Below are 17,926 nucleotides of genomic sequence, written 5' to 3'. Positions count from 1 at the left end.
TCACTACCATAGGTGTCAGATTTTGTCATTTTTGCACAGCCCCGAATATATGGTATTTCGAGTTGAAATTTTGCACGTACTTAGATCACAACATGGTATACAGCAAAGATTTTGGTTCCAGATTTTTGAAACTTTGAACCGTCGATTTTGAATTTTTCAAAAACCGAGCTACATATAGCTCGGTCTACCCTGATGGTTTTCGAACTAAGGAAGACATATTTCTTTCAGAATTGTATACTAAACCTAATGTTCAATCAATAATGAACACTCCAAGTTCCAGAGTATAAACATTCACCTCGTTATTTGGCTGTAATCAACCTACACTAAATGGCCATGTGAATCTAATGGAGAGTATTCACCGGCACGTTGCTGAAATACAATCTACATCTACATGCGTTAAACTCTTGTGAAGCACATCTACAAGATGACGATGCCCATCTTTTTGCAAACAAGACAGTACCAAAGAACACAAATTTGCTACTGTACAAATTTTATACCAAAACGCACTGTTCAGTCAGTAATGGCAAAGGTCTTCTGATATTACCTTTCAGACAAACCTAGAAACTGAACCTTTGCATATGGAAGCAACCAATATTGGTTGTAATGTATAATATCTCATGGGCGCGTCTAGCGGGTCGCGTGCCCGCTGGTAGTCTCTGGCACACAACCAATTTAGGAAAGTCAATATCCCCGCCCGGTAGAAAAGGAAAGAAAAACTGCCCTCTTTCTTCCTCATGATTCCTCCGTGTGCGGGAATTGCTGAGCTACCTAACGGCACGGCGGAGTCGCTCCCGCAGAATCTCTCCGGCCAAGGAGCCGGCCTCCTCCATGGCCGCCTCAGATTCATTCCCCGCCGGAGGGCCCTTCTTTTCCGCCGGGAGCACCAGGAGGCGAAGCAGCACAAGGCCGGAACGGCTTCTCACCGATGGGGAATTGGGGCAGAGGGGATGGCAGGCACTTGCTAGTTAGCGGCAGCAGGAGAGGACGGCGGCGGCAGCTGGAATCCCGTGGCTCGAGCGCTATTATCGGGAGGCAGAGAAAGAAATTAGGAAGGATGAAGGAGAGAGAGACATGTGAGGTAGAAGATGAGGGTGTGAGAGAGAGGAGGTCCCACACTGTATTATTGGACGCAGGCAAAAAATTGATATAATTTGGCCACTATATGTGCGACTAGGCAACAATCAAACAGGAATGAGCAAATATACATCAGACACAAAACTTTCTTTATCTGGCACTAATGTTGCCTTGTCGGATACAAAAATTGCTTTGTTAGGTATCAATGTTGCGTCACGGAGCATCAAAAGTTATACCGTTAGACAACAAAGTTGCTATGTTGGACATCAAAATTGTGCCCTTAGACACCAAAGTTACTTGAGCGGGCACAAAAGTTATGTCTTCCGCACTATAGTTGCTCTGTCGGGTATTAGTGTTGTTGTATTATTCCCTCCATGAGGCGAGGACAGACTACTCCAGAACAATAACCATCTAGAATGTGTGAGCACACCCCACAGTAAAGTAGTGGCAAAGCAAAGACAGAAACAATTATACAGTGATGATACCAGCTATGAGGAGCTTCAGCTCACACCACTCTCAGGTAGCCTGAGTTTCAAATGAGCCGAAACAATCACAAGTTGAAAACTCAAGACATAGCAACTTAACAGAATATACAAATTCACACTCACGTCAGTTGCCAAAACCGTAATATGCTCACCTCCTAACAATTCAGATAATGTGTTACCAATCGAAGTGAACTGAAATAGTAAAACATGCTTACCAAATTCCTATAACTATCGGTAGTAAATCATTGGTGCATACCTACAATCAGAGCTCTCTGCCACCCATGACAACCGTGGGCCGTGAACCTTATACAACGCTTAATTAACCATTGCACGACATCCAATATATCCCCTCGTTTACAACGCTTAGCGTGAAGCATCAGCCATCCATCCAGCTGCTAATCCTTCAAGGAGAACGCTCCGTCTATCTGTTTCTTGCTCTCCCTCTAAAAAATCCAGACCTTCCACTATCTATAAATACGAGGCCATGGTCACCGCCGCGGGCGGCATCGCGTGCGTGACTTGTGACTTTGGACTTTGGCGAGGAGAGGAGAGGAGAGAAGAGGGAAGGGGAGGTGATGCTGGCCAGCGAGCGACTGCTCTTCGTGGCGTGGTGTGGCGACGAGCTCCTTCCCTGGTCTGATTGACTCCGGTCATACCTTGTTCTTCAATCTTTAATGGATTTTGCAGGTCTGCTAGTGTTTTCAGTCCCGTTCACATCCTTTCTGTCTCCCAACACCACCACATGAACTTGCCATCTCCCAACACCACCACATAAACTTGCCAGACCGGACTTTGGCGAGGAGAGGATAGACCGGCCGAGCGAACACTCTGGAGTGGTGTGGCGATGAGCAGCGATGAGAGGAGAGGAGAGCTCCTTCCCTGATGTCGGCCAGCCAGCAAACGCTCTTCATGGCGTGGTGCAGCGAGGAGCAGGAAGCTCATTCCCCGATTCCATAGACTCCTCTCGTACCTTGGCGAGGAGATGATAGGAGAGGACAGGACAGGAGAGGCCGGCCAGCGTGGTGTGGCGACGAGCGGCGAGGAGAGGAGAGCTCCTTCCACGATGCCGGCCAGCGAGCGCTCTTCGTGGCGTGGTGTGGTGACGAGCGGCGAGCTCTTCCCTAATTCCATAGAGTCCTCTCACACCTTGTTCTTCAATCCATGGTGTGGCCTGTCTCACTAAGTAACTAGTATGCATAAGTAATTTTCTGATGGAGTTTGTAGCAGCTCTTCAGTGCAATTCACATCCCTTCCGTCTCCCAACCCCACCACACGAACTTGCCCGAACCACGGACGGCTGCTCGGCCTACACGCGCCTGCCCACTTAATTATTGGAGAGGAGAGGAGAGGGGAGGGGAGGGGAGGCTGGCCAGCCAACAAGCACTCTTCGTGGTGTGGCGACGAGCGGCGAGCTTCTTCCCTGATCCAGTAAACTCCTCTTGTACCTTGTTCTTCAATCTATGGTGTGACCTATCTCGCTAAATCACTAGTACGCGTGAGTAATTTCTTTAATAAAGTTCACAGGCTTGCTGGACTTTGCAGTCCTGTTCACATCCCTTCCATCTCCCAACACCACCACACGAGTTTGCCAGAATCGGACCATTCCTCTTCCCAGACCGTTGGTCGACCTACACGCGCATGCGCGCTAATTGGCGCAACAGTGCTTTACCCAGGCTGCCTCGTGCCAAACCTGGAAACATGACTCACTAATACACTTTGACGAGGAGAGGAGAGGCCGGCCAGCGAGCGCGCTTCGTGGCGTGGTGTGGCAACGATCGGCGAGCTCCTTCTTCCATACTCCGCTCGTGCCTTGTTCTTCAATCCATAGCATGGGCGACATAGTCTGTCTCGCTAAATCACTAGCACGCGTAAGTAATTTCTTTGATGGAGTTCGCAAGCGTGACTTTCAGTCCCGTTCACATCCTTTTGTCTCCCAACACCACCATACAGAGAACGGACCGTTCCTCTTCCCCGACGCGGACAGCATCTCGGCCTACACGCGTTTGTTCGCTTATTGGCCAACTGTGTCGTACCCTGGCTACCTCGTTCCAAACCTGGAAACATGGCTCGGGCGTTGTGAGGATGAACTCAAGACTCCAGCCTCCCTAGTACTGTCTTCATCAACTCAGGCTTCAGACAAGTAGAACACTGAAAATAGATCTTTATCCCTCCCACGAGAGGAACCTGACATCTTTGTCCCACAAGTTGGAGGAAGACGACGGTGCTGACGGACACACTAGTACCATCTTCCATCGACTCCAGCCTCCAGAGACGTTAGTATTGTCTACATCATGGAACTAGAACCGCGAACAATGCGAATAATGCATGCTTTTGCTCTATATGGAAAACTAGAAATAATGCTTTCTTTCTTTCGCTCTATATTACCTAAAAGTCCAACTGTAATCACTAACATGATTGGAACATTGGGTGTCCACTTGGTCTGTTTTACAGGTAAAGGAGACAAACCTCGATGTGATTAGTTTGGGACCAAATTGTTCGTGCAATTGTCAAACAAAGTGTTCCAAGCGAATCATGGATGGAGGCCCATGAGAATGATGAACTGGAAACAAGAACAGAGGAAAACAAAGGAAAGTTGGCACATAATCAAGAATTAGAAAAAGATCATGTTACTTGTCGTCGAATAGTTACTTTTTCTTGAGACTCTTGGCTCTATTTTTTTATTTTTTTTGCTTTCTCTCTTTCTGTGCTGAACAATTGTATTGTTTCTGGTAATAGAAATCGGGGGAAATCCCTTACCTTGAAGAAAACACACACCACTTCCAAACTGGAACTAGAACTAACAGCATGTACACACGTACAGCAGGAGGAACCTGATTCTATAAAACTTCTTCTCTGCTTGTGTGGTTTCCAGAATTTCCAGAAAGAAAATGAAAGTAGCCAGGACTTTATTTCCGTGCTTTTTCAAACCGTCTGTTGTGCAAAGAAAATACACGCTTAGGTGGTTATCCTCATATATTGTGCACAAATGTCATGTTCGCTTGACCTGACCGTGCATGCTGGCCAGCAAACGCAGAATCAACAACTGATCGAGAAACTTACATTTCAGAATAAAACATGCTTGGTCTTGGACCAGGTTAGCGTTAGCTATTTTACACGTTTATCGAGACTAACCAAACTAGTTCATGTGCAGATCGATACCTTATTTGCTTTATTGTGCCTGGTGTTATTTACAGGAGCTGCAACAAGAAAAGAAGAAGTATTCTCTAAGCACAAGCCCAGACAATGCACTGCTGTATAAGCGGCAGGGTGGCGGTGTGGGCAGTGCGGCGAGAAATGGAGGTGCTGCAGGTGCCAGGGAGGCAAACCTTGGCAGAAGTCCACGATGAGTTTCTCTTGATAAATACTGCAGATTCGTCTGGACAATTGCCAGGGAGGAATGCAAGTGAAAGAGGTTGCTCTCAAGGGCTATATTTTACTTTACTTTGGTACCATGGAATTACGATAAGCTAAAGAAAAGATGCAGGTAGTGCCCAAAATTTTGGCATGACCCCAACTGTTTTTTAGAACATCCAAACCTGCACATCATGCAACTAAAACAATAGTCCCAACCCATGTGACATATCAACATACACTCAACCAGAATATTCTCAACGCCGGATAACAAACAACAGGCAACGCAAAGCTGATGCACATCATGTAGGTTTCTGCAATCCCATCATAGGACGGTTACATACAACACAAGATCGCTGCACTAGGACATACTTCCGGATCCGAAACCTGGGCTGCTCATGCGTTACATGGCATCCAAGTGTTTAGCATCAAGGTGCTAGAAAGCTGCTGCTACAAAGAGGTGGTAGCATCATGTCTTCCAGCTTCCCAGGTGATGCATCGGGTCTCCAGCAGCATATAGTTAACCTCCGCAGTATCCTCCAACAACAAGAACAAACACATGATGGTCAGATCTATGCAAGATATTTGAGATTTCATAAGCTACAGAATAAGTATGAACCCACTCATTAAGAAGAGCATAATATTGAGCTATTATATCGCAAGATAACACTAACAATCACCAATTAAAAAGAGATCAATGAGAACTAGAACTTCAGGTTACTGGAACCAAAACACTCCAACCAGCAAGCTAAATTGGCAACGGTTAGATGCAACAGGCAACCAGGCAGGCAAAGCATGAACAAAAAAGGACAAGGAAATCATACACACTATGACACATATCCATGGCACAGGGTAAGCATACAAGTTTCAACAAGTTGCATACATCTAGACTATGCATACAACATATTTTACATTTAAAAGGTAAAGGTGAACAATGATGGCAGCAGCCCTATGAATGCAGCAAAAGCCTAAGATCTGAAAGTATGGGCAGCACCAAAAATCACAAACTTGTCAGAAAAAGCAGCGAGATATACCTTTCTACGAATCGTAGCTGTCCTTGTCCTTATCGTCGTTGCGAGTGGAGCAAGTCGTCGCCATGGTCAAGATCTCTAACACAGACAGATGTACAAGTTAGAAATAGCCTCACAACCAGAATTACATAAACAGAAGTGTATGGCTGCTTTTATATGAACCAATGATAATTAATGAATGCGGTGAGGGAAATCCTATGTCTCTTTGGTCGCGCCTCTGGCCTCAACGTCAACTTCTCGAAGAGCTCTGCAAGCCTGCTACGCTGCAGCCAGGAGATGGCCACGCCGCTGCTCACACAGCTTGGCTGCCCCATTGTGGACCTACAGATCACCTACCTTGGCATCCCATTGACGCTACGGAGGCCCACTGCTTCAGCACATCATCGACAATATCGCCGGGCACCTCCCAACCTGGAAGGCCAGGCTCATGAGCAAACCTGGTCACCTGGCAATGGTGAAATCAGTCCTATGCGCCATCCCCATCCACCAATTGCTTGCATACACCCCGCCAAAGAAAGCCCTTAAGATGGTCGAAAAAATCAAGCGTGGGTTCCTCTGGGCTGGTCATGCCACCGCCAACGGAGGACACTGTCACGTAAACTGGAAGCATGTCTGTCGCCCCATCTCCCTCGGCGGCCTGGGCGTCCAGGACATCGAGCGTGCTGGCCTTGCGCTTAGGCTGCGCTGGCTATGGCTCTCCCACACCGACGACAGCCGTGCCTGGAGCGGCCTTGACCTGCAGTTCTCCGCTGACGAGGACAGACTACTCCAGAACAATAACCATCTAGAATGTGTGAGCACACCCCACAGTAAAGTAGTGGCAAAGCAAAGACAGAAACAATTATACAGTGATGATACCAGCTATGAGGAGCTTCAGCTCACACCACTCTCAGGTAGCCTGAATTTCAAATGAGCCGAAACAATCACAAGTTGAAAACTCAAGACATAGCAACTTAACAGAATATACAAATTCACACTCACGTCAGTTGCCAAAACCGTAATATGCTCACCTCCTAACAATTCAGATAATGTGTTACCAATCGAAGTGAACTGAAATAGTAAAACATGCTTACCAAATTCCTATAACTATCGGTAGTAAATCATTGGTGCATACCTACAGTCAGACCTCTCTGCCACCCATGACAACCGTGAGGTAGAGAAAGTTATTATCGGGAGGCAGAGAAAGAAATTAGGAAGGATGAAGGAGAGAGAGACATGTGAGGTAGAAGATGAGGGTGTGAGAGAGAGGAGGTCCCACACTGTATTATTGGACACAGGCAAAAAATTGATATAATTTGGCCACTATATGTGCGACTAGGCAACAATCAAACAGGAATGAGCAAATATACATCAGACACAAAACTTTCTTTATCTGGCACTAATGTTGCCTTGTCGGATACAAAAATTGCTTTGTTAGGTATCAATGTTGCGTCACGGAGCATCAAAAGTTATACCGTTAGACAACAAAGTTGCTATGTTGGACATCAAAATTGTGCCCTTAGACACCAAAGTTACTTGAGCGGGCACAAAAGTTATGTCTTCCGCACTATAGTTGCTCTGTCGGGTATTAGTGTTGTTGTATTATTCAACAAAATTGATTTGTCATGTATCAAAGTTGCTCCATCGGTCACCAAAATTACTCTTGTTGCGTCATTGGGCACCAAAGTTATGTCCTTGGACACCAAAATTTACATGTTGGGCATTGTCACACACTATTGGGCCTTCTTGAACCAAAATTGCATCGTCGGGCAAAAAACTTGCTCACGAACATCGATGTTGCATCCCAAGCAATAAAGTTGCACCGTCGGGTTAAAAGTTGCTCAAATTTGACACACATTGGTGATGGCAGACGGCGCGACGCATGCAGTCCATTGGCACAAACCTATCTCCTTCCTCCAACCGACGATGGTCGCCGAGTTGGAACATCGTGCATAAAGTTGTAGGCAATAAAGTTGTCTACCTATTTTTATATAGTTCGTCTATGATTGTTGTGAAATTGCATATTGCCTACTACGATTATGAAGATGGAAGATTAAAGTTGCTCTGTCGGGTTCCGAAGTTGCTCTACTAGGTAGCAAAGTTGTTTCGTCGGGTTCCAAAATTGCTCCATCGAGTTTTAAAGTTGCTCTGCTGGGCAGCAAAATTGCTCCGTCCGATGCCAAAGTTGCTCCGTCAGGTTTCGAAGTTGCTTTGCTGGATAGCAAAGTTGTCCCATCAGGTTCCCAAGTTGTTCCGTCGGGTTTCAAAGTTGCTCTGCTGAACAGCAAAGTTGCTCCGCCGAGTTTTGAAGTTCCTCTGGTGAATAGCAAAGTTGCCCCGTCGGGTTTCAAAGTTGCTCCGTCGGGTTTGGAAATTGTTCTGCTGGACAGCAAAGTTGCTCCGTCGAGATCCAAAATTGCTTCGTCAAATTTTAAAGTTTCTCTACTGGGCAACAAAGTTGCTCCGTCGGGTTCAGAAGATGGTCCGTGTTCGGAAGTTAACACGAGCTGCCGTCTTTGGTATCTCGTTATGACTCTCTCCCACCAAAATCCTCTCAAAAATCAATGGAGCCAGGCCATGCCCGAGGGGCCGAGACCTAAGTGCGTCGGCAACATGTAAAATCCAACGCCTTCAACTCTTGCTTCTTCTTTCTTCTCGAATCTCTCTTTCCTGGCCAAGCACGCTGGTGTGTGGGCGCCGCTGCTCCGGTTACGACTCGATCTACTGCTCCGGTGTGTGGGCGCTACTCCGTATGCTGCTGGAGAGCGTGTGGGGGCAGCGAGCTGGCCAGCCGGGAGACCTTCCCTCCGTCCAGGAGCCGGCCGAGGACTCGCCGGCAGGAGATTGCGGAAGCCTGGACGCTCCGCCGCCTCCCCTCTTGGCTAAGGCGACTAAGAGGTCCTAGGCGGTGCGACGAGCAACAACTTGGAGCTCGTCCCAGTGGATGGCCGAGGCGTCGCTGTGGTTGGCCTGTGTGGAGCGTTGGCCGCCGGCAGCGCGATTTGGGGGTGGAAATGGAGGTCGGGGTGGGACTGGTGATGACGAGTGCGGGACTTCGGTTGTCGTGTAGTGTGCGTGCTCTGAGCGTCCGTTTGGCACGCACCCGCTCGGAAGAATTTAGGATATCTCATTACTACTCCCTCCGTCCATAAATAGATGCCAAAGATTTCTCCAAATTTGGATGTATCCATACACTAAATCGTAGCTAGATACATTCAAATTTAGACAAATTTTTGGTATCTATTTATGGACAGAGGTAGTATGTTTTTGTTTTCTTGTTACCGGAATCATATGCGAGTCATAAACTTTGCTGCTCTTTATGCTTTCTTGTTTTATTTTAGATGACATGGAGCTGCTCTGCTCATTCATTTATGATTTGCATTTGTATAGTGAGTGTATATCTTGAAAGCACGATACACCTGCTCATGTATTGAATTAATTCAACAAAGTGATGGTTCCTCGGGAATATTCAACGGGTGCAGCAAAGCGTGCTAGGCCCTTCTAGATTTTACCTAATCCACAACGCTTCTCCACCTTTCACCACTGCTTGCTCTGGCTTGACGCAAAGCCTACCCTTCGTTTGCACAACCTCAAGGCATAGAATGAAGGGGAATAGAGAACAGATACTGGTGATGAAAATCCAAGTGTGAGCAAACTGAAAATAGAGTGAATCTCATCAGATTTACTTTTTTTTTACAAAATAAAAGGTTAAGTACTCAGAAGATTGCAATAATCAGAGTGCTAGGATAACAAGTTTCAAGGTACGCCTAAAGAGTATCAGGATCAGGTGTGAAATTCGATTAGTTTTTAACCAGCAAATCCAGATATTTGAACATAAAGATCATGACTCCGATCCTTCGCATTATGATCGTTCCTACACACGCCCGACATCCTGAAAAAATCCATGTCCCCTGTGGTGGTGATATAGCGACGTCTACACAACTTGTCATCAACCACAGCAAAATAAAAGTTCCCATAAACCATGGTCACCAAGACCATAAGATCATATTTTTCCAGACCATTTCTTTCTTCTGGAGTATGTTGATCACAGAGACCACCTGGGATGGAGGATGATCGGGCTTCAATGCCAACGCAGACAACCACAGGCAAAGCTTCCCTCCATGAGGCGAGGACAGACTACTCCAGAACAATAACCATCTAGAATGTGTGAGCACACCCCACAGTAAAGTAGTGGCAAAGCAAAGACAGAAACAATTATACAGTGATGATACCAGCTATAAGGAGCTTCAGCTCACACCACTCTCAGGTAGCCTGAGTTTCAAATGAGCCGAAACAATCACAAGTTGAAAACTCAAGACATAGCAACTTAACAGAATATACAAATTCACACTCACGTCAGTGGCCAAAACCGTAATTAGTGGATGATTTGTTTCATTTCAATATACAGTAACAGGTACTGCAGCGGTCATACAATACAATAATTACATTAGTCAATTCTAACTATTCCAGCTAAAGAAAATGCTCACAGACAAACTCATGGTTCAGAGAATGAAAAGGCTGACCACAGAAAAGGTTGTGATTTATGTATTGCTGGATTGCGCACCCTCACCCATGACGAGATGCAAATATGTGAGAGGTCGTTTGGTATCCATCATTTGGGCCTGGAATCCAGGAATTCATTTTGGAATTCCATAGGTGGGTTGTTTGGTTGCCACAGAATTGTGCTGTCATTTCATTTAGAAATTCTAGCAAAATGACTCCATGGGTAAACATGATTCCAAGCTGAAACCTGTCATTTGCAATTCTCTATGGAAGCCTCTACACATTCAATATTGAATTCTGCTGTCATTTGCAATTCCTGTGGCAACCAAACAAGTGTATATTTCTGAAATTACAATATAAATGAAATGAATACATGTATTCATTTTCAAATGCTACAAACAAAATGAAAGCCTGGCTTCCAAACGACCTCTGAAGGTTATTAGGTGAAAATATACAAACATGTAGCTTAAAATTGAGTGTTTTCATGTTCCAGTGCCAAAAAAAATGAGTCAACAATATTTTGTAATTCTAGGATCCAACACATTATGCACTTAGGACATGATGAAAGCTTATACAATTCCAAAACAAATTACTTGTCCCTGTAAACTTCTATAATAGTTGTAGCATGGTAACTTATATTTGATCATCGAAAACTAGATAGATAAATGGTAGCCTAGAAGCAGAATCATTCATAGAGTGGCGCAACTTCAGTAACACAAGCGTCTGCAAGCCCAGAAGACCTCTTCACAAATTTCTCGTGGGTAAAGGTAAATACGGTGTACAAGTCGATGTCTCTCTTTACCAATCCTTTCACCTTCAGAACATGTATGACAAAATGCCATGGGATGTCCATGGGCGAAGCGCATCCCCCAGGACAGACTTCTCCAGAGCAACAATCATCTCAAATGTGAGAGCACACCCCACAGTAAAGTACGGGCAAAGCAAAGACAGAAACAATTATAGACTGACTGAGGAGCTTCAGCTCACACCATCCACACCGACACAGCGAATGTGTGTTTCAGATAAGCCTATACAATCACAATTCGAAACTCAATACATAGCAGCTTAACAAAATGTATCAAATTCAATACCCACATTAGTTGCGAAAACCATAATTAGTGGATTTTCTGTTAAAATTCCAGGTAACGCAGCACTCATAGACATGCAATAATTACATTTGTCAATTCTAACTGATCTAGCTAAATAAGAAATGCTCACACACAATTTCATGGTTCAAGAGAACGAAATGGATGACCATGGAAAAGGTTAAGGTTTATGTATTGCTGGATATAGCACCCTCAGCCATGCAGCCATGCATAATTATGCGAAGATGAATATAAAACCTGCATGGTACATATGTATTTATGTTCAAGTGCACAAAACAATGAGCCGAAATTATTTTGCACAACTCCAGTATCCAACATGTTATATTTCTGGAGCATGGTACATGTGTTTGACATATGTAACAATGTAACTCATAACATACAACATACATAGATTCATCAAGTATCAAATAAGTTAGTAGCACAACACCAAGAAAGGGCGAAATATATTTCTTTCCGCGAGTCTAACAAAGCAGGTCCATAAACTAGGAAAAGAAAAATAAACCACAAAAAATGCATCATTCAGACGTTTCGACATGTCAGATGTTAATACTTTAACCTCTCACAAGTCACAATTGAACCTGGAGAAGCTCATCTGCAAGCCCAGGAGACCTCTTCACAAATTTCTCGTGAGCTAAGGTAAATACGGTGTACAAGTCGCAGTCTATCTTTACCAACCCCTTCGCCTTCAGAACATGTATGACAAACTGCCGCGGGATGTCCATGGGCGAAGCGCTCCCCAGGACAGATTTCCCCAGAGCATCAATCATCTCAAATGTGTGAGCACACCCCACAGTAAAGTACTGGCAAAGCAAAGACATATCAGCTGACCATACCAGATATCAGAAGCTTCAGCTCACACCATAAGCACCGACACAGTGTGTGTGTGTCAACTCTCAGGCAGCCGAGTTTCAAATAAGCCCAAACAATCCCAAGTCGAAACTCAAAACACAGCGACTTAACAGAATGTACAAATTCAACACTCACATTAGTTGCCAAAATCGGAATTGGTGGATCTGCTGTTCCATTCCAACATACAGTTACAGGTAAGGCTGCACTCATACACATAAAATAATTACATTTGTCAATTATAAGTTTATAACTGATCTAGCTAAAAAAAATGCTGACATACAATTTCATGGTTCAGAGAACGAAAGGGCTGACCATGGAAAAGGTTGAGATTTATGTATTGCTGGATAGCGCACCCTCAGCCATGCAGCGATGTAAATATGCGAGGGTGATTAGGTGAATATAAAAACATACAGCCTGAATTGAGTTCTCATGTTCAAGTGCAAAAAACAACGAGCCAAGATTATTTTGCACAATTCTAGTATCCAACACATTATGCACCTAAAACATGATGAAAGCCCATACAGGTCCAAAAGAACTAAAACAAGTTTGTACCTCTAAGTTGTAACATGGTAACTCTCATTTCAGAATAAAACCTAGCTGGATAAATGGTAGCCTCAAGCTACGGGTATCAGAAGTAAGTACTGTCGCACAGTAAGTTTTAAGCAGAATTCAGATGCTAGCATAGTAGCGAGTTGAAGTGTAGTGCACATAAGGAGTACCACCCGTATGCGGGCAGTAAGAATGAAATGTTGCTGCCATTTTAGCCGGTGGTTTGCGAAGATTCATAACCTGGGAAAATCCAAGGGTACCTAGGATCCTTCATAGCCCGACTTGAGTGAGCAGTTTTCCCTCTGCAAGCAGCCATGTAGGCATCATCAAGGCCCGGAAGAAGATCCTTATGGGGATGTGTATGCCTGCGCCGAAACGTCTCGTCGCTAGACGTTACCATCGAGTAGAAGCTGTGATCTTTCCGGATGAGATGTTTCTCCTGGAGCGCCTTCATCACGGAATACCGCGGCGCCAGTCTGGTCTCGAGGCTGTACATGACGATGGCGGGGCGGGCAAGGATGTAGGTGGTGTCGACGCGGACCACCTTGGTGAGGAACTCCACCACGCGGCGAAGCTTCTCACCGGAGACCTTGAGCAGCACGGGGTTCCTCCTGACCGCGCTGGCCACCTCGGCCGCGGAGCACCCGAGCGTCTCCCCGAAGAGCTTGAGCTTGGCCGCCATGGTCTCGGCGCCGAGGCCCGTGGTGGTGGCCACCGCCTGCCTGAACATGGGCGAGTTGCGCGGCACGCCGAGCTTGTCGGCGCGCTCGAGGATGGACTTGACGGTGTCCGGGTTGCAGGTGAGCAGCCTCGAGTTGGGCACGCACATCCTGGCGATGTCGGCAGGGCTCATCCCGCTCTCCCGTAGCGTCGCGATGTTGGGCTTGACCACCCGGTCGAGGTCGGAGGTGAGGAGGTAGTAGTTGTGCCTGAGGACGCGGAGGAGCTTCTCCGGCGACCCCAGGAAGGGGATCCAGAAGCCGAGCTTCTCCTGGATGCTGAAAGTGCGGAAGACGCAGTGGGTCACGCGAAGGAAGGTCCGGACCTGCGCGTCGTCGAGGCCATAGCTGCGTAGGCTGGCGATGCGGGCCTTGAGGGTGTTCTCGACGCTGCAGTTGAGGATGCGCGGGTCGTGCGAGACGACGCGGGCGATGTCGGCCTTGGAGAGGCGGAGGGCGGGGCCGGAGAGGAAGGCGAGGACGGAGTCGGCGTTGGAGGTGGACTTGCAGTGAGAGATGTACCTGGCGGCCTTCAGGGCTTGCTCCGGCGTGAGGCCGCAGGTGGTGACGAGGTAGTCGACGGCGGCGAAGGCGCCCGGCGGGGCGTCGGTGGCCGCCGCGGTGGATAAGAGGGCCCGACGGAGAGAAAGTATCACTGGTGAGGCTGGGTGGCGGAGCGAGAGGAGTTGCTTCGGGAAGTGAAGCATCGCCACGGCTGGGTTGGCGGCGGCAGAGGCGGCGGCGGCGGCGGCGGTGTGGTAGGGGAGTCCGCCTCTTGGAAACTGTCGTGTCGCAGCAACCACAGTAATAAATTACTGGGCCAGATTTCGTTGAACGAAGGGCTCGTCCAGTTCTCTATTGGGCCTAAAATGCAAAATGGCGCTACTCCATCTTCCGATCCATCACAAGTGTTAAAGTTTTGTCCTGAAAAAAGTGTTGAAGTTTTAGATTAAATTTAGACTAAACTGAAGTTGTTTATTCCATTCACGAAGGTCTGTCTTTTTCTAACGATTTCGGAATTCTTCGGGTCACTTTTTCATTTGATGTTCCATGACATATTTCTTTTTCTTTGGCTTAGCATATTTGCACCACCACCAGCGGTGGACCAAATGCAAAATAATATACGCTGCAAAGGAACACCATCCATGAGGCAGAACTTTAGAGCCCTTTGTCAACTCATTGCTTTGTCACGGTCTACCTTGAAGATTTGACCTCTCATGTTAAATAGAGCCCCACACACCCAACCTTCTCACGCTGGATGGATCAAAACCCCGTAGGGCTTCACAAAGATTAACATCAACGCCATTGCGTCAAGGAATGCAGCTTTAGGTTTGGTTGGTGTCGTTTGTTCAAGCGTTGAAGGTGTTTTTAATTTTTCATTGTTTTATCCAAATGTAATAGACATGCTAGCGTGGAGGCTTTGACTGTCGTGAGGCACTCGAATTTTCCAACTCATGTCATTTAGGCGAATTGTCATGACATTGGACTAAATACATTGGCGAACGATATTTAAGAAGGAAGTGTCGGTAACTTTGGTGGCATCATACAAGACATGGTTTGGAAGCTCCTTAGGGTTACCACACCCTTCTTTATCCACGAAAGAAGAGGCTCATTGTCTCACTTATTTTCAAATACCCGGAGCATTTCATCACTTGCTACACTCAATTGATTCTCTCTTGTAATAGGTGCTCTTTTTTATTTAGCGCAAGATCTTGGTTTCCATCTTTACAACAGGTCCCTATGTAACCCAACAACACGTAGCGATGTATCGGAACATATTATGATGCAACGACATGTAGCCAGGGGCAGGCCCACTATAATTCAATGGTATTTAGATGAATACAAAAATATTTTGAAAAAAAATATCTATATGTTATTGTTCTATAGTAGTATATAGTAAAAACAAATTGTCCTATGATGACAAATGATGAATTAGCTCATTTGGTTCATGGGTTCAACCCCATGTTTTGCATGTATTTTTGTTATAGAAAGAAAGCTCATCTATTTTTCTTATTTTTTTCAATAAAGGGAATACATTAATATCGCGAAGATACCAATTACACCTAGCCTATGCAAAACACCATACCCTAATGATAGTACGGATGCACACATCCAAAAAAGAAGCTAAAAAGGAAACGTCTCGTTATAGTGTTCTAGTCGTTACAATAGCAATACAAACACCACCATGAGAACACTTGAAGACCAAGTTCTCCAAAATAGATGCTTCTAAGAAAGTAACAAGCCCGATCAAAGATCTTAGCTTTTCACCGTGAAGAAAATCCCGCTCTCAAAAAAATGCCTCCAATAAGGCCATTGCTAGGCTCAACCAATTAAGGCTAGAGCTTGGGTTTTCACCCTGAAAGGTAGGACATTGAACTGGTGATGACGCCTCCATTTGCACGTCGCTTCTATGAAGCCCGAAACACCAAGAAGGTTCACCATCAATGCAAAGCATCGAACCACAATCGCTAGTCCTCAAAACTCGGCTTCCATGCTATTCTCCACCTCTGACTTCACCACGGAACCAAAAAAAACGTGTACCCTCCTGAAACCAAACGGTCGGAAAAATACAAGGAAACAAATGACCGAATCCTATCCGATCCAGCAATCTCCGAGCATGAGTTGCCCAAGGGAGTTCGCCGGCGGAGCCTTCCTGAACTCGACACTCCGGGCAGATGAAGGAGGACAAGCATCCAGTAGATCTTTGTCTTGACGCGAGAGGAACCCTAGGACCACTACCTTTATTGTTTGATGTGGACAAACAGGCCCTCACGCCGCCATCACGCACCGGTGATGACGAAGGACGGAAGGAGGTTCAGAACCTCCACCGCAATAGGAACTGTCAGACGCTCCTGGGACATATGGGGCCTCTTTGGTAGAGTGGAGACCCCTTGGCTCGCATCGGGCCAGCAATTTTTGGCCCGCTTGGTTACGTGGGCTCCTCCGTGTTGTTGCATCGCACGGTTCTTAAACCATTGTTGGAAAAATACCCTAGAGGAACGCCCAAATAGGCCGTTTCTACCGGCATGACATGTTCTCTTCACTCCCGCGCTCAATCGATGCAACCTCTGCATGTGGACTGGGATACACTCACTCTCCCTTAAACTACTCCACACACCTCTCTTTAAATCAATACAAACATACTCTGAATCAAAATAAGTTGTATATGAAAAAGATACGTGTCGATGATATGAATAAATTCTGGCAATCGGTTTCGAGTTTCGTCAGTCGTAAATCGTCAATTTTGTGTATGAAGTTTTGAGCGAATTTTGCCAAATTGTTTGCACATGTTCTACCGTTTGAATATCCTTTGAGAAGTAGGTTCACCTCACCATTCGGCATGACTCTCGCGTTGAAAGGTTTTTGTTTCGGTGGACATAGACTGATAGATAAATGACCCGCGAGTATACTATAATTCGTACATATGTGTGAGTATATTTTGGAGTACTCTTGGTTAACTTCTCACTTGTTATCTTTATGTACGGTTATGATAGGTGAGAAGTGAGAGGTGATAATCCATGGTGGTGGCCATCCTCATCGTTGGCGGCAACATGGTGTTATTTCCGCGTGCCGTCGTGATATGCCGGCTAACGTGAACGGCGGTGTCATGGTGGTGTACGGCAACGTGGTGATGCTTGTGACCGGCGGTGTCATGGTGGTGTTAGGTGATGTCGCCGGTGACATGGTGGTCTACGACGACGTGTTGATTCTTGTGATGGGTGAGGTAATGTCACAATGTTGCCATATATGTGAGACTACGAAGAACATGCGACCAACTAAACAAATTGGCACTTGGTACCAACTAATGTAGCCCGGGCCACCAAATGAAATACCTCTTCTGGCCCATGCCTCGTATGGAGCACGCAATACGTTTCATCTCACTGGCGTAGTGGTGTAGGAATCCACCCCAGGATACCAAATACAATAAAAAGGATACAAAACGGGCTCATGAGCAACGCGGTGCCACCGTCACCGCACAATAAACCATCACCCCCAGGACCGACGAGGTACATGCAGCAGCCACAGCCCACGCGACCCAGATCAGGTCAGAGCATCCCAGATCGGTCCTGCTCGACCGGTCGCCGACGATCGCCACGCCTCCGCGTATATGTGGTCCAGGACGCCGCATCCCGTCGCAAACCCATCGCCCGCTCTATCGCCAAGAGTGCCACCTCTGCGCATCTACTCTTATGTTTTAATGTTAACTCCATTTGTTAGAAATTTTTACAAATGCTATTATTTTAGTAAATTCATGTTTCACAACCACAAGTAGCTTTAAT

The 17,926-nt window shown here is 46.1% G+C and overlaps 1 protein-coding gene across 3 annotated transcripts; it reads right to left on the bottom strand.

Annotated features, from left to right (window-relative positions):
- Positions 1 to 11,989: 11,989 nt before the first annotated feature.
- On the bottom strand, positions 11,990 to 14,353 carry LOC124688325 (transcription termination factor MTERF2, chloroplastic-like). 3 transcript variants are annotated; one of them, XM_047222015.1, is made up of 3 exons: positions 13,168 to 14,353; positions 12,514 to 12,578; positions 11,990 to 12,329 (listed from the first exon to the last, which is right to left on the bottom strand). In XM_047222015.1, the coding sequence occupies exons 1-3, from the start codon at positions 14,351 to 14,353 to the stop codon at positions 12,096 to 12,098; spliced, it is 1,485 nt and encodes a 494-aa protein (XP_047077971.1). In that variant the 3' UTR covers positions 11,990 to 12,095. The 3 variants fall into 3 exon arrangements, with proteins under 3 accessions (XP_047077971.1, XP_047077973.1, XP_047077974.1); XM_047222017.1 differs by having other exon boundaries at positions 12,227 to 12,329; positions 13,188 to 14,353; XM_047222018.1 differs by lacking the exon at positions 11,990 to 12,329 and having other exon boundaries at positions 12,401 to 12,578; positions 13,188 to 14,353.
- Positions 14,354 to 17,926: the final 3,573 nt, after the last annotated feature.

The sequence above is a fragment of the Lolium rigidum genome, chromosome 2 (genome assembly GCF_022539505.1).
Source record: "Lolium rigidum isolate FL_2022 chromosome 2, APGP_CSIRO_Lrig_0.1, whole genome shotgun sequence".
NCBI lineage: Eukaryota > Viridiplantae > Streptophyta > Magnoliopsida > Poales > Poaceae > Lolium > Lolium rigidum.
Note: the sequence above shows the minus strand (reverse complement) of the source record. Positions and strands in the feature narration are given on the sequence as shown.